Source organism: Thunnus albacares, chromosome 15, assembly GCF_914725855.1.
Source record: "Thunnus albacares chromosome 15, fThuAlb1.1, whole genome shotgun sequence".
NCBI lineage: Eukaryota > Metazoa > Chordata > Actinopteri > Scombriformes > Scombridae > Thunnus > Thunnus albacares.
The window spans coordinates 11,344,980-11,361,378 of record NC_058120.1 but is presented as its reverse complement, the minus strand read 5'-3'; the positions used below and the strand labels follow the sequence as shown (position 1 = coordinate 11,361,378).

At 40.3% G+C, this 16,399-nt stretch overlaps 2 protein-coding genes across 3 annotated transcripts; one reads left to right on the top strand and one right to left on the bottom strand.

Moving 5' to 3' along the window:
* The first annotated feature begins 148 nt into the window (after positions 1 to 148).
* Positions 149 to 5,895, top strand: c15h14orf28 (chromosome 15 C14orf28 homolog). The gene is made up of 5 exons (XM_044376113.1): positions 149 to 520; positions 805 to 1,329; positions 1,515 to 1,604; positions 1,691 to 1,825; positions 3,645 to 5,895. Exons 1-5 carry the CDS (start codon positions 435 to 437, stop codon positions 3,826 to 3,828), a joined length of 1,020 nt encoding a protein of 339 aa, XP_044232048.1. The 5' UTR covers positions 149 to 434; the 3' UTR covers positions 3,829 to 5,895.
* Positions 4,433 to 14,674, bottom strand: LOC122999034 (kelch-like protein 28). Of its 2 annotated transcripts, XM_044376112.1 has the most exons (7): positions 14,481 to 14,674; positions 14,300 to 14,345; positions 13,301 to 13,561; positions 12,574 to 13,211; positions 12,001 to 12,444; positions 9,670 to 9,878; positions 4,433 to 8,565 (listed from the first exon to the last, which is right to left on the bottom strand). In XM_044376112.1, exons 3-7 carry the CDS (start codon positions 13,559 to 13,561, stop codon positions 8,402 to 8,404), a joined length of 1,716 nt encoding a protein of 571 aa, XP_044232047.1. In that variant the 5' UTR covers positions 14,300 to 14,345; positions 14,481 to 14,674; the 3' UTR covers positions 4,433 to 8,401. The 2 variants fall into 2 exon arrangements, with proteins under 2 accessions (XP_044232047.1, XP_044232045.1); XM_044376110.1 differs by lacking the exon at positions 14,300 to 14,345 and having other exon boundaries at positions 14,481 to 14,672.
* Positions 14,675 to 16,399: the final 1,725 nt, after the last annotated feature.

The window sequence follows — 16,399 nt, the reverse complement described above, 5'->3', positions numbered from 1 at the left end:
ACGCAAAAAAATATCGTATTAACTTTCAGGAATAGCGACGAATGCGGAACGTATCCTCACCAGTGGGCATGACGACGGAGAGGGGTGGGGCTATCGAAAAACCGTCAACCCTGACAGCCAATCATATACTTCCTGTAACACATTAGTAGATTCTATCCACCAATAGAATTCCCGTTCATCTACGACACCCACGAAGGGGTGGGGAAGGGCGGAGCTTCAGTTGACGTAATTACGCTATGAGTCAGCAGGTGGCAGCACGTACACACATCTTAGCTTATCTGTCAAAATAAATAAATAACAGCAGTGTTTATATGTGCTCAGCTTGCTTACGCGAAGGTGTTATCGTTTACATATTCAATAGAAAGTGCTAGAAATACTATAATTAGTTATCAGGCTTTGAGTTCGTTGTAAGACATGAAGAAACACAGAGAGCAATGGAGAGTAGATTCTGCGTTTTGAACGACACTGAAGACCTCCAAACGCAAATTTCAAACACTGAGAACAGTTTTCACTTCGAAAGGTAAATGAATACCGGCTGCTCATGTACCGTATTAAGCTAGTAGGTTTTTAGGGGTTCAGTCTAATCTCTGGAGAGTAATTATACATTTTCGTCATTGCGTGGTTTGTTTTGTTCCTGTAAGCTAACTCAAATGCACTTGAATAGCCTCTGTTAACGTAGTGCTAAAGTAGCCGTCTTTCAAACTGGATGTACACGGTAGTCCAAGTCCAAAATCCGAAACCTCACTCACATTCAGACCACTAAAGTCTAATCCTCTGCTGACTCTTATGCATATGTCTCTTCAGGTCTAAGACACTGTTTGAGGAGATTCGTGCCTCCATCAACAACAATGACGAAGAGGACCGCTCCTTTTGGAGGCCTGTGCTCCCATGGGGCGGCGTCTTTACCATCAAGGCAGGGCGGAAGGCTATATCATGCACCCCTCTGTACGTCAAAATCAACCTGAAAAACACCTGCACCATCGATGGCTTCCTCATGATCCTGTATGTGATCCTGCGGGACAACCAGGGCTTTCCCCAGGAGTTGGCTGTCTTCCTGGGCAAGCACTTTGTGGATCATTTCCTCTACCTGATGGACTCCTGTGACTACACTACAGTCAAGATGCTGTGGATCTGGGGCAGGATGTCTAAACGACAGTATCGCTCAGCGATCCACCAGGCAGCACTGGAGATTGACTTGTTTGGTAATGAGCATGAGAACTTCACAGAGAACCTAGAAAACCTCATGTCCACCATACAGGAGAGCCTGTGCACTAACTGGAGCTGTCCATCCCGCTTCCAGGAATTCATCAAGACTACAATAAACATCAGGTATACTGCACATAGGCAGTGTAATATCCTGATGCAACCAGTTTCACCCTGTCAACATTAGCAAAGTGTCATGACTTACAATTTCAGATGTCTTTAGCTAGTATTTTTCAGTTTTGTCATTTCACTCCTTTTCACTAATTGTGAAAACAAATTGACTTATTTTTTAATTTCATTTTTTTCTCCAGCCCTCCTCATGAGCTGCCTCACAGAGACCCTATTCAGTCGGCTGTGGATGGGTTCTTCTGCCCCAAGCTCCTGCTCTGCGCAGAACTGGGGTGAGACGTAAAGATGATGGTTATCAACGTTTAATTCAGTTCAGTGTCATTCCACTTCCTTGACAAATGGATTGTTTTTGTAACAGGTGTGATGGTCTAAGAGAGTTCTCTCAGAGGGTTTTCTGCAATGGACCCCCACCCTTTGTCATTCTCAACATGCAGCAGTGGAAATCAGAGGAGCTGTCCTATGTCCCCTACCATCTAGCCCTCTGCCAGCACAGGTGAGAAGCTTCCGTAGTGGATACATCCCAATTTCCTTTTTTGATTGTTCCTCCCTCCCGGATCGTTGCTTGACCTGGAAGCCGTTTCAGTTCACCATTACAAAGGCCGTCCCAAAGTGCTTATTTCTGCTCTGAGCAACAAGGAGGGATCTCAGAGCCATCAACGCGCCCAGTTATTGGATATCAGTCATTGATTGGATGTTGTAGCCGATCAGACTGCTCTGATACATCACAACATCACTACAGTTTTATACCAGAGTGGACAGACAAACAACAGATAAACTCAAGTGTATCACTCCCAAGTTTTATATTTTGTTTTCTGATTCACCATCTAGTTCAACAGTGTATCTGTGTTAATTGTAACCATATATTGAATGTATATTGAACCATAAAAAGTTTTCTTTTCATGATCTGTTATTTCCCCCATTAACTTTTACTATGGATAAAATTAAAGTTAGGGAGAGTAGGAGAGTCTGTCTGTCAGCAAGAAAAACATTTTAAACACATTTATATTTTACATAATTTATCATCATTTCTATTTAGTCACATGTAAGGCTGAAAATTCCTGAGCATCAGGTTTGATATGAGTCACATAATTTCCAATTTCCCTGAAACATTTAGTGAAATAAATCATTTCCAGTGTTCAAAAGACACCCAAATCATATTTTGGGTTATTAAATAATGAATTCACAAGTAGAATATCAGTAAATACAGATGCAAATAATTAGCAAATAAAACAAATGCATTATGCCAGTAGAAATGGTTCAAGTGCCTCTGAGCAGAACATAGTATAAATACTGAATGCATGTGCAGGTGTTTGTTGAACAGGTAACAGGCTGCGAAGAGAAAACACTGCTGCTCCGGCTGTGATAACTGTGAGCCTTTATTAGTATTATCACAGTGCATATGTGCAAACACAAACTCCATCAAAAGTCGCTACAGCTGTTAAAGCCAACTAACAGCTGACCCAGCTGTGATCAGCTGCTGCCGTCATCAGAAACGGAAGTTGCTTCACATGACTCTTCAGAGGAAATTACATTTCATTTCTCTAGAAACGTATTTACTAGTTTCCCTCACTTGCATCTTTGCCTTGCCTCTCTCCTTGCATCTTTTAGTGGGAGGAACTAAGATGCAAGGGATGAACCCAGTATGTTTTCTTTGGTTTAGTACACAGTAGCACACTTTGGCCACACAGGGGTGCAAGTCACAATCATCTCTGCACTGACTGGTAGTATTATGGCAAGGGTCTTGTCTCCATAAATCAAGCCGAGATATAAAAACAATTCCAGAGTCATAAAAGGGAGGGCAAAAACAATAATAAATAGTCATTACATTAAAGAATATCATTAAAATTTTCTAGAAAAAATTGTAGAAGTGAAGTTTAGAGTCTATCCATGATGGCAATGAACTGACTGCCTGTTTTTTTTTAAGTCAGAAACAGACAGAATCTCAGCTGCTGTGTTTTGTATGTACAAATTGAATAAGAGAGACATAACTGAGGCAGGAAAACAATGTTGGTAGTCTAAGCAATACAAGATAAAAGCAAGATGACTTTCTCTATATCAGTCAAGGAAAAGGGAGCTAAGAGTTTGTTTTTGCAGACTTTATACCAGCAACATGAAGTATGTAGTGAAAAGTTTTTTTTATTCATTATGCTGTAAAAAAAATTCTGATATCTAAACTCAATTATCTGCAAAGTGGCTGTTATTGATGAACTTTATTTCAATATAAAATGTTTTTCTCACTAGTATTTACACTCCTGCTTGCAGTTTTCTGGAAAGTATAATGAAAATGGTATTTATAACTTTCTTCTCCACAGGTACTTACTAGAGGGCGCCACACTCTTCAACAGGGAGGAGCATCACTACTCTGCAGCCTTCCAGATAGACGGCTGCTGGATGCACTATGACGGCCTGAGGAGTGACAATCTGATCCTGTTACACAAGCCACCAGAGCTCCTGCTGCTGTCCTCTCTGGTCTACATCCGTGCCTCCGACAAGTGAACTCGTCTTATCTTAACTGGACATACAGATGAGCAGGAGTCACAACAAGCACAAGAGTGAAAGCATTCATCCCTTCCTTCCTTCCTTCCTTCCTTCCTTACTTCTTTTGTTATTTTGTCATGACCCTATAGATGGCATTACCTTAATGTAATCATGTTACTCTTCCTATTAGGATTTTTAATTAATATGTGTCAGCAGTTGCTTCCTCCGCTAGCTTTAAGTGTGCTGAGTGACACATGCTCCATTCCACCCGAAACGCTTGCAGAAAGCTTACGATGCAAAATGAAAATTACTTATTTCTAGGCATGCTTGGAATCCAAGAATATAATGGACTATAATAGTTCTGGGTTGATATGCATAGATGACAATACCAGTGAATAACTCTCAGTATAAGCACATACATCTGGTGCATTTGCTATAAAGCAGCCTTTTATAAATGGTTGTTGGGGCTTAACATTGACATGTAAGTCACATTTCTATCCAAATGAAAAACATTTCTGCATATCAACCCTTTCCTAAAATTGAACTGGTGCTTTTTCTATTTACACTGTGGTTTGAGGACAAGATACAACCATAAAATGTCTAAATCCATGTCAGGTAACTGTTTTTTTTGTTTAATTGTAGGCAAGCATTTAATCCAATGAGTGAATGTTAAAATACAAAATCCTTAAATTATATAAATGTTTAATGCAGTCTGGAATATGTCTTTTCTTACACAAGTAGTATAAATATTACCTCTTTGGCTTTCAGGACACTAAGCTGGCACTATGTCCACACAGCTCAGCATACTCCGACACAGGAAATATGTAAATCTACAGGTGATGTTGTAGCAGTTTTTAACTCAAAGAATATCACACAGTGCCTCTGCCAAGGAAAGTTTCAAAGTGAATCCTGTTGAGTCCTTGGTCAAGTTTCCAAATGCTGTTTTCTATGCAGACACTGTCTTTAAATGCAAATACAAATACATTGTAAAGTACACTTGTACTGATTTATTTTGTTGCAATTGTGCATTGCATGGACGGGTATAACAAGAGCCACATAAGAGCAGACGGTACCTTTTAAGGCAGGCATTTATTTTAAACTGGGTACAACTGCACCACACAAACTGACTAAAATGTATGTAAAATGTCTTCAATCAAAACATGATAAAATGTGAAAAGCTACTGTTTCTACACCTAAGGTTATCTTGTACTTCCAGTATTAATCCACAAGATATAAAATTCAAGATCATTACCTTACTCCAGACACACGATGGGAAATGTAAAAGAAGCAGAGTGGTAATTTGGCTAACATTGACATCAGTTTCAAAGGATTTTCTTTCAGACACAAACATTAGAGTGGCAGTCCATTCCAGACCAGGTGGTAGTCAGCCATCGGCTTTCTTTGAACAAGCACTTTGGTGAGAGTGGTGGCAAAACATGACGTTGGTTAGGCCATAATAAAAATGCGTACAAACTCAGTTTCAGCATCCCTTCTTTTTGCAGATTCACGTTTGCAGATTTTCATCAGCCTCTCTCCAAAATTCATTAAAGTAGTAGTTAGTATACACATCAGAAATCATGACATTGTATGTAACATTGGTGCTAGGTGAAACATGGCGGCAGCACATAATTACGCCTGCGTGATTTGTGCTGTGGCTGTAGTAAAGTGACCAACAAAATCTATCACAATAGACTCAAAACAGAAAACAGGAATTAGCCAACAACAAAAAAAAAAATCAGGTTACAGAACATGAAAAATACAAATTAGAATTATAAATACAAAACAATTCATTCACATCTTTCTAAAACAAAATTACATATTTGCAGAAACGCTTTGAGTTCCTATCATTTGTGTGTTACTCATTCAAAATGAACAGGAAATCAAACAGGAAAAGTATGTTAATGCAAACAATGTGCAACAAATTAGATGTCTCACCGGTGACACCCTGACCAATTTGCAAGGCAAATGTTATTAAAGTTCCCATCATTAGTAATGGTTCAGGAGAAGTAATGCTCAGTAATCATTTTACAAGCACATCAAGCTCAGACTACAAAGATAATGTCTAGTGTTTTAAGTACAAGACTTCTATGTGGTGAAAAAAAGGGGGGTACACCCCAAATTTGGCCATTCTTGAATAAATTGTGAACCATCCATTTAAATCTGCCCTAAATAAACATATGCTTTGTAAAATCAAACAAACATGCACAACAAAATGACAACACAAGATGCCTTGTAGGATGAGGCAAAGTCAATGGTACCATTTGATGTTTCATTAGACGACGACGTTACCGGCCAACAGTGTGAATCAACAGACATGCCATGTGGGGTTCTGTTACAGCAATATGAGATGCCTTGGCTTTTTAAAGAGACAAACACAAAACATAGTAATCCACAGAGGGAACGTAAGTCTTATTGCATTATCTAAATGCTATTAGCCTAAATTAAAATATATGTACAACTTACAGTATGTATCAAATAGTTTGGTAACTTCAATGCAGAGCTTGGTTAAAGTTTCCACTTGTGTGCAAACATCAGTGCACAAAGCAACTCAAACTAGACTTGGAACATGAACAGTGACTCAACCAGACACACCACACCTAGCCTTTCCTAGTCTAGTGCCCCCTCTATTGCTGTGCGTTGCTTAGCCCCAGGCAGCGGATGCCCTCACCCATCCTGGAGTCAAATGCACCCAGGGGGGTTCTCAACAGTCTGTAGGTCTGGTTTCTTTCCCAGGACACAGGACTGGTGAGAGTGGCAACTTGGCCTGAGTTGGCTAGCCGAGCCCTTGGTGCTTTATCGTCCATCTCCATACGAAAGCATGGAAGAATGTAATGCTAGTCCATTAGCAATAAGGATGAGAAGAGAATCTTTAAATTGTGGCACAAGAGCGATGCTTTTTTCTAGCACTGTGGGGGGGTGGGAAAGATGCGGAGGGAAAAAAGAGGTTATGTTTTGGCACTTCACATGAAGCTGTGAACAGTTCACCTGATTTTGCAAGCAAGACCTTGGCCACATGAGGATTAAATGTTTGGTGGCAAGCCAAAGAGCAAGTGTCAGACACACTCACTTGTTCATAGCCATGAGTGACACCTTAGGGGCAACAGGCACTGAGACAATGACAAAGCATACTCATATCCTGCAACACTGCCAATGTGTCAGAGGAGCCAGTGCTCTTGGTATCTCTTCAAAAAGGGGAAAGTTAACTAAAAACCAAGAAAAGTGCTAATTTAGCCTTTTACAAAATTATGAGGACAGAAATTTGTGGTTGTCCAACCACAGGCTTCCCTTTCAGTAGGACTTTATTTTATTGCATGCTTGGGGGGCTTTTCGATTTTACGCATTTTATGCACATAAATCAAACAACTAACATCTAACGCTGTAATGTAGCAGAGACTAAACAGAGGTTGACCTAATTGTGTGAGGCAACACAGACAAACAGCCGAATCCTGATTCCTAAATATAGCACCAGTTGGTATTTTGTACAGACCAAAGGGTGAAAAGAGGGCCAAGGTCGATTTCAACAATTGTGAAAAGTAGCAAGTGCATGACCTGACCTTAGGTAGATGTAACAGAAGCTATAACATGTTTTTTTTTTTTTTTTTTTAAATGGCTCCTAGAATGAAGCAGAGACTAGTGGCAAACAATCTCAGGAGAATTTGTCATTCACCTTTACGTTGTCCCTTGGAATCAAACTACACACACATCCACATCCGCGCACACACACATACATACATACATACATACATACGCACACACACACACACTAGTGACCCAGTGCAGTAAAACATTTACAGGCAATGCACTACAAGATATATTCATATCTATATATTTCTTTTAGACTATTTACAAGAGAGAAAAAGGCAGCCCTTTTTGAGAAAATATAAAGATTTCAACTTTTCTCTTTTTTGTGAAGCACTGATTTTGATGCAGAACTCCTGTGTCGCTGAGCCCGAGCATCAGTTCTGCACGCAGACACGAAACAAAACAAACAATCCTATTCGACATGCACATAACCCTCGAGCATACACACGGACATACACACTACATGGCCAACAACCACATATTCATACAAATACACAAGCAAACTGCAGTGTTCTACAAAATCTGAACACGGTTCTAGTTGCAGCAGGGAAATAAAAAAAAAAAAGATTTAAGTGTTAAACACAATTAATGGCATGACGGAAAACAAAAAACTATGTCTGCTAACATAACACAGAATTTTGAAACAAAAGTGACAATTTTCTCCCACAATCCTCTGGGAAATGGCTCAGAGTCCTCATTGTGGTCCAGCAGCAGTAGAGCGGTCGTCTCCTCGTGCCCGTGACAACAGCTGTCCAATCATCTTCCTCTCTTTTCTGCACAAACGTGCAGCTCTTCCTCATCTCTGCAGCCATGTCTGTGGTCCCCTCTGCCAGCCAGCTAGCCCAGCACATCCATCCACCCAGCAGGCTACTTCTCCTCTGGTGTTCGCGTCAGTGTGCAAGTGCTCCTTTGCACCTGGAGGACGAATGTGGGGGAGGAGGAGACAACAAAAAAGAAAAGTCTTTGTGTCTAAGTTCTCTTATTGGGTTCTAGCTGGCTGGGCCATGGGTCAAAGGGCAGTCAGACCAAAATTACAACGGCAATACATCATGCCGCTCGAGTCCAACCAGCTGTCTGAGATAGGGTCATAACGCTGGACAGTGTTCAGGTAGGATGACCCGGAGTGACCTCCCACCACGTAGAGGTAGTTGTCCACAATGGCAGAGCCCACACCTGCAAGACAAACATCACAGTCATGTGACCAATTACAAGCTTCACTAACTGTTTTCTACATGCAATACCAACAATAGGTTCAAATAATACAGAGTCAAAATATGTCAGTGATTATTAGATTATCACTGTTAAATTATTGAATAGATTAAAATTATTAACTGACAACACAGGAGATGAGGGGCTTGTGGTGTCAACTTTCCATAAATGCACTGTGGTTTGGGTGTAGTACTGGATTAAATCACTAGGTGGGGCCTCTGATTAATGAGATAGAGTTACAGATGTGTGTCCTAACTGTCTCTAAGGACTGCACACATGGAATAAACTGCTCTCCATAGATGAAAATGTAATTGCTTCATGCTGTTCACTGTGCCAGTGAGCTAGCTAACTCCCCAGTTGGAATTTATCGTGACTCCTCCAATATATAAAACAAACAATGGAAACTTCAACAAGTTGTTTGACAAGCTGCCCATTTGACTAGCTATCCTGAGCATGGATGGAGTATAAGATAAGTTATTTATACTACAGCACAATATACAAATTATTATACAGAACCATTAAATAAAGCCTGAGTTGGCAGATTAATATTAAGAGACTGATTATTCACTGCTCAAGTGTCTAATGTACTTGGATTTTACGACGATTAAGGGCCACATCAGTAGTTTAAATACACCATAATTATGGAATAACGTGTGCTGCCATTATTTTTTACATAACTAACCAACTAAGGTTTGTTTACACATCCAATAAGTAATTAAGGAAATTTCATCCCTACTATAGAATCTGCATACACAGGCAACTTCCACCTTCTGAAGTCCCCATGTGCAACTTTTAAGTAATTATAGCCTTTTGTCTTTCAAATTACTCTGATGACAAAAGGTTTTTGTTTGAAGAAAATTTGATGATCTAAGTGAAAGCTGTAGTATTGGTCGCTGTCAGGCCCTCATTCTCAAAGAGTAATCAGCCTGCATTGCTGTCTGCACCACAGTACCTTTTTGGATACTACCACCAAAGATTGCCAGTGTCAAAATTTTAAACCCTACGAATAGGGGCTTTAATAAAAATTTTTAAAAAATCACATAATTTCCAGGCACAATGTAAACTTACCAGTGCGCGGTTCGTTCATCGGTCGGCAGGCGGTCCACTGGTTCTGATGTGGGTCGTACCTCTCAATGCTGGAGAGGTGAGAAACTCCGTTGTGTCCGCCCACCACAAATATGAAGCCGAGCATGACGCCGACTCCAAAGTTGATCCTCTTATCTGCCATGGGGGCTACCATTTCCCAGGCATCCTTGCTGGGGTCGTACCGCTCCACACTGTGTAGAACAGATGCAGCATAATTAACATGAACGCATAAAAGTTAACAAGACTTTAGAGTTTACAGCCATGCTAGCGGCTCTGTGAGGCTGTACTTAAGACACAGGAATGCTTTGTGCTAAATCCTAACATGCTGCTGTTATCTTAGACTATGTTCATCAATTAGTGTGTTAGTATAGTAACATTTGCTAATTAGCAATAAAGAAAAAGTACAGCCAAGGTTGATGGGAATGTCATTAGTTATATTATTTAGTTATAAATCAAAGTATTGAGCAAATTTAAATGTTGATCTGATGATGGTGCTAGATTAAGTTAAGGAGTCACCAAAGTTATAACAATTCATCCTGAGGGAGACGTGTGTGCCAAATATCATGATTATCTATTCAACAGATGTTGAGACGTTCACTCTAAACCACAAATGTGAACCTCATGGTGACATACAGGAAAATTAAGGGGATCACCAAAGACATTAGGATTCCTACTTTGGGGACTGTCTGTACAAAATTGTATGCCAATCCATCAAATAATTGTTGAGATGTTCCAAAGTGGTGGACAAACCGACAGGCCAACACTGCCATCCATAAAAAATGTTCTCAGTCAACACTGGTTGTACAAAATCCTGAGATTTGTTGATTTGTTGATTTATGTTTGATTCTGAAACGGCTTGTGACTGATCTCAGATGTCCTTGAATGCACCAACGAGAGTTTTTCCAAATAGTTCCTTCTCACAACTCCATAACCACATGCCAAAAAACCATGTCCGTATTCTAAGTCATCGATTTTGCAGTCAGAGAATGAATATATATCATATGGATATACACATGATAATCGAGCAGCTACCTTACTGCTGCCAAACTAAAAAGTTTGGGAGGTAATGAAGTACTGCGGTCTGTTTACTACCAGTTTAATACTAAAGTACTTTAAACTGCAATCCCTTTGCGAACCTCCAGCTTCACACTGCATTCGAATTCAAGCCTCTAAAAGTAGATTTTTATAATGTACTACTGGAATAAACTGAAACCAATGTCTGTCTGGAGAATTTCAGAAGTAATGTTAAGTGTATTCAACTTGTATACAACATGCAAAACCATTTGTGTGCTCCTTCAACATATCAATTTCAGGGATAGAAAACCTGCTGTGAAATGGGTCAAATGAAACCCCTAACAGTCACTGGAAAACCAGCAATTTGTTTTGCAGCACGCAAGGACAAATGAGCCATAAGCCATTGGGGAGGAGGGGAGGGGGGGAGAAATCAGTCCCTGAAGATTCTCTGTCCAAACACATTCTCCTGAGGGGTTTCGGGAGTCAAGGAAACAAGCAACAGAGACGCTGCTCTCTAGAGATCCACAGCAACAACAGAGGTCTAACCAGCAGCACACAGGCTCTATGAAACTTCAGCTACCACTTCTGTTATGACTCCTCTTCACTCATTAACAGGCCCTTGGCCATTTTCTCAGCAACATTTGACATCCTTCACTTGATTGCCAGTTCTATTAAATAACTAACAGAACCTTGAGAGACACGGCCTGGTTAGGAGGTCTGAAGGGCTAGAAGCTTTTCACTGGGATATCAAAGACTTTTCCTTTTTTTGGAAGGAGGTGTGGTAGAGCACCACAACCTTATGTTACTGATGTCAAATGTCATCTGTAGGAACAAAGAAAGGTTAGGTGCATGTTTTGATCCTATGTGGCTTTCTACAGTCTTCACATTATAGAGAAACATCAGAGGGAGTGGTTACAGGTGAAGTAAAAGTGGAGTACTATAACATACATGGACAAATAAACAGACCAGCTACAGAGGAGGTATATGAATGAACAGTGAGTAGTTAATTATCAGGTCATAAACTGAACAGCATACAATATTTACTGTATGTTTGAGATGCATGTTTTCACTATTTTATAAATTACACACACACACACACACACACACACACACACACACACATTAGAAGTGTCAAATTATGTCCTTCAAGTTTTGGCACTTTCATATAAAGGCTATTAGTATCTTAGATATATAAGTAATGGAAAAATTACCCATCCTTAATTTTGAGCACCTCATATTATAAAAACCCACTAGCAGATAACATACTAGATACTAGATAAAACAATTCAGTGGTAGTACCTGTTCATATGGGCTGGGCCATAGCCTCCAATAGCGTACACCATGCCATCCAGCACAGCGGTGGCAAAGCAACTGCGGGACTTTGTCATGGGTGCCACAGGCTGCCACTCCTTCAACTTGGGGACGTATTTCTCCACCGACTGGAGGTAATACTGGCCGTCATAGCCTCCCAGGGCGTACAGCTCTCCAGCCAAGACCACCACGCCAAGTGTGCTGCGGCACTCTGCCATACGCTCCACCGAGGACCAGGTGTTGCTTTCGGGGTCCCAGCTTTCCACTGTGCTCTCGTGTCTCCTATAGCTAATGCCCTGTCTCATGTGTGTAGCGATGCCTCCCACCACATACACCTTGTGGTCTAGCACCGCCACTCCAAACTCATATCTGGGTACACTGAGCGGGGCCAGTCCTATCCATGAATCTGTCTGAGGGAAATACATTTCCATGCTGCAAGAGAAAGAGGAATGATACCCAATAAGTCTGTTTGTTTTTAAATACAGAACATGAAGAAGACAAAGACAATACAGAAGTTTTGAGTGTTGCTTTAAACTATTATCTACATAATTTTGGCATTACCTTTCTAATGTGGCAAACAGTCCAGCCTTGCCTCCTACTGCAAGCAGCACCTTCGGGGCACACCTGGGCCGTGCAGACAACACAGTCTGATAGGAGAGCCGGTGTTCAGGCATAAAATGATATTTCAGGGCCTCATTGAGCAGGTGCTTGCACGCGTGGTCATCTCGTATAAGGTGGTTGGCTTCATATAGGCGAGTGAGAAATTTGACGCTGAGGAGTGGAAGGCGCACACAGTGCAGCAGCTGAGCTAGATGCTGCTGTCTCTCAGTTACATCATATTTGATCCATGATTCCAGGGCGTAAAATACAGTCTCCTCTGTGACCACCTTAAGGCAGTCATTGGACACAATTTCATCCAACTCGGCCCTTGTCAGTTCAAAAAACTCCTCTGTCTGACAAACTTCCTCAAAGTTCTCACAGATGAACTTAGTTGCAGCCAGGCACAGATCATGACAGCCATATGTCTCTGCAAAGCGGGAGATGCCTATACAGTTCCCAGCATCCAGCTGGCTCTCTAAGAAGGAGCAGCACTCCTTAAGTACTAGCTTGACCTGGAGTAAGTTGGCAGCAGGTAGCAGAGATTCCACTGTTTCCTGGGAAATAAACACTGTGCCCGTGTAGGCATACTCAACGATGGCCTAGAAGAGAAAAAGTAATGTCATATAAACAAAAACTGTGGTACAGCAGTTAATGGGTGCACTTAATGTCTGCTGGCTCCATGCCTTACCTGTAAGGCAGTCTCGTCGATGCACTGGAATTCAACCTCAGAGGTCTCCTTTTCTGACAGGTTACCTGTGAACATGGCCTTGAAGTATGGACTGATGCTGGCCAGCACTACTTTGTGGGCATGGATCTTGGCATCACCCACACGAAGGACAATGTCACATAGTTCGTGATCCTGCCGCAAGAGCTGGAGGCCTTGCAGCAGCTGCTCAGAGTGAGGCCGTGTGAGACTGGCAAACATATAGGACTGGTCCTGCTGGTCCATCTGAGAGCAAGAATACACAGATCAGTGCCATGTTGACATTTTGTAAAGGCTGCAGCATCAGTCAAAGTCTCTTATTAACTGACATGTGACCAACAACCAATGGAAATACTGTAAATCGAGGAAATAAACGACCTGTCATCTCTACCCTGAGACAACAAGCCTGTAAAGTAAACTAAACACACAGTAGGTCTATGCAACATTACGTAAACACAGGAAGCGTACGGAAATATGCCTGGGCAGTAGTAGTGGGTTAAAAGCTATTTTGGTGTTAATCCAGCAATTATGCAGAGCCGTTCTGTTAGCAGTCTACAACAAGGCAAGCTACAGAATCATGATCTTCTTAATCCACTGCTAACGCTGCATAAAGTTAACCAACCGTACCAGCTACAAAGCATACACATTTTTAGGTTAGCCTCAAGCTGATTGCCCGATTGCTGCGGCGCGGCGGTGCTTTATGACATTCACTCACAATAGCAGTAATTGTTAGTTTGTTGACAGGGGCCTCGGATTGATTTGTGAACGGAGGACATGGCCAGATCAAAAACTCGCTAGCTACCTCTTTAGCTTCACATCAGCAGATAGCTACTGTGCTAGCTAGCACACTGCAATACCCACCAGCAGCTTGCATTTTGCATAAACATCCTCTCCACTGATGAACCTATTAACATTTACATCTGTTTTAACGTACATGACACCGTTGTATCGTCAAACAATCGTTCGTTTCCAGCAAATACTCACCACCTATTTCTGTGTCATTGCACTGCAGTCAAGCGCAGGTTAGCTGCTAAAAATAAACACGGTTACTGTGGCTAGCTGCATCATTGATTGATATACAGTAACATGGCTGACAGGTACAAAACGTGACGTTATAGCTGGCTTTCAGATAACATATTTATATCTTTAAACGTGGAAAACAAACCTGTAACTTATAGTCCGTCCGATGCGCCGCTGTAATGACCAATTTTGCAGTGGCCGAGTTCAGCGGAGACGAGTGGGAACCCCGGACGACTATCAGGAAAACAACCTACTGCCAACCAACCCAGCCACAAAGCTACAGATGAGCTCTTATAAGCACAGAGCCAGCACGAGCCAGCAGAGCAGCACACCCACGTCCGCTGTCGTCAAAGTAAAAGGGTTTTCACAACTATTTACTAGGAAGAGTCAGAGTCTGATTTATTCGCCAAGTAGCAAGTACAAGGAATTCAATGCTGACCAGATGTCAACAGAGAAAAAAGCAATAAACATGAACATTAAACAATAACCATAAAAACAAATATAACAGTGCAAGACAGAGAGGGGCAGTAATTTACAAAGTTTTTGTGTAGAGGGGGTGGACATTTGCATGCATGTTGACATGATTCAAAAAAACTGTGTGCAAAAAAAGATTATATAAATAGAAGTATAAAGACTATGTTCATGCATATTGACATGATAAAAAACTACAAAAAAAACTGTGTGCTAAAAAGCAGAAATATAAATAAAGTTTACATTTGAGTGTAAATAAACTGTGTGTGTATATATTAACAGAATATATATATATATATATATATATATATATATATATATATATATATATATATATATATATATATATATATATATATATATATATATATATATATATATATATATATGCACAGTTAGCAATGAAAAAATATCTAGATGCATCTACACAGTGCAGGACAGACAAAGACACAGTATACGCAATATGAATTTGAATGAGATATGGAGGTGAAGTGGTTTACAGTCTTTTAATGTCCTTGTTAAAGATGGCTCTTGCCTGGGGAAAGAAGCTGTGAAGGTAGCGGGTGGTCCTGGATCTGGGGGCTCTCAGTCTGAGTCAGTCAGAAGAGTCATGCCACATTCATGTCAATAAGCAAAATGCAAATGATAGTGAACTTCGCCAGTATTTTTAGACCAAATAAAAACATTGCCCTGTAGATCTTTGGGATAATAACAAAGTACATGCACCACAGTATTGTGGAATAAGTGGTGTAATGTTGTATAAAACATTCTGAAAGATCAAATTAAAACTAAAAATACCTATATGAATCCTTATTTATATCTCACTTGCATAAAACAAATGAATACATCAGTCTTACTCTTATCACTTGATTACAGTGGTGGAGTATTCAGATTATTTTATCAAGTAAAGCAATACAACAAGGTAAACATACCCCAGTACAAATAAAATCCTGCATGAACTACTTAGCTTCAGTAAAAGTGCAAAAGTAATATCAGCAAAATATATAGGTCAGGATTTTTTTGTCTGTCTCACTATGTGCTATATTAAGATGGACTCTTCTGTATTTCTCTATTTTTCTCTCTGTGTGTGTGACAGAGATTTATTGGCCCATGCAATGTTATATTTTGCATTAAATTATTACTAATGTATTAATGTGTAGCCAAAATTTTACTGTAGCTTGTCCAGATGGAGCTAATTTTAACAAATGTATATACTATTGGGTTTAACCATTAACGGCATACATAATATTTTATAGACTCATCACAAAGATTTGTATGTACAATCGTAATCTGCAAAGTATGTAGTAAAAAACAACAACAACAACAAAACAATATTTGCTTCTGAAATGCAGTTTAATAATAGTATACAGTTGCATAAATTGAAAGTACAAGTGCATCAAAAGTGCACTTAAATACAGTATTAGAGTTAATGTACTTCATTTTTACCACTGGTTTATTAAGTAATTTTACGGTTAAATGCTTTTTAGCATAAAAAACAAATAATATAAATCTGAGCCTCATTTGTGTTGTACAGCCAAGTGAACCCATGGGTGCAACCCTGGATAGAATGAAGTCATTCTGGATAGAATGAAG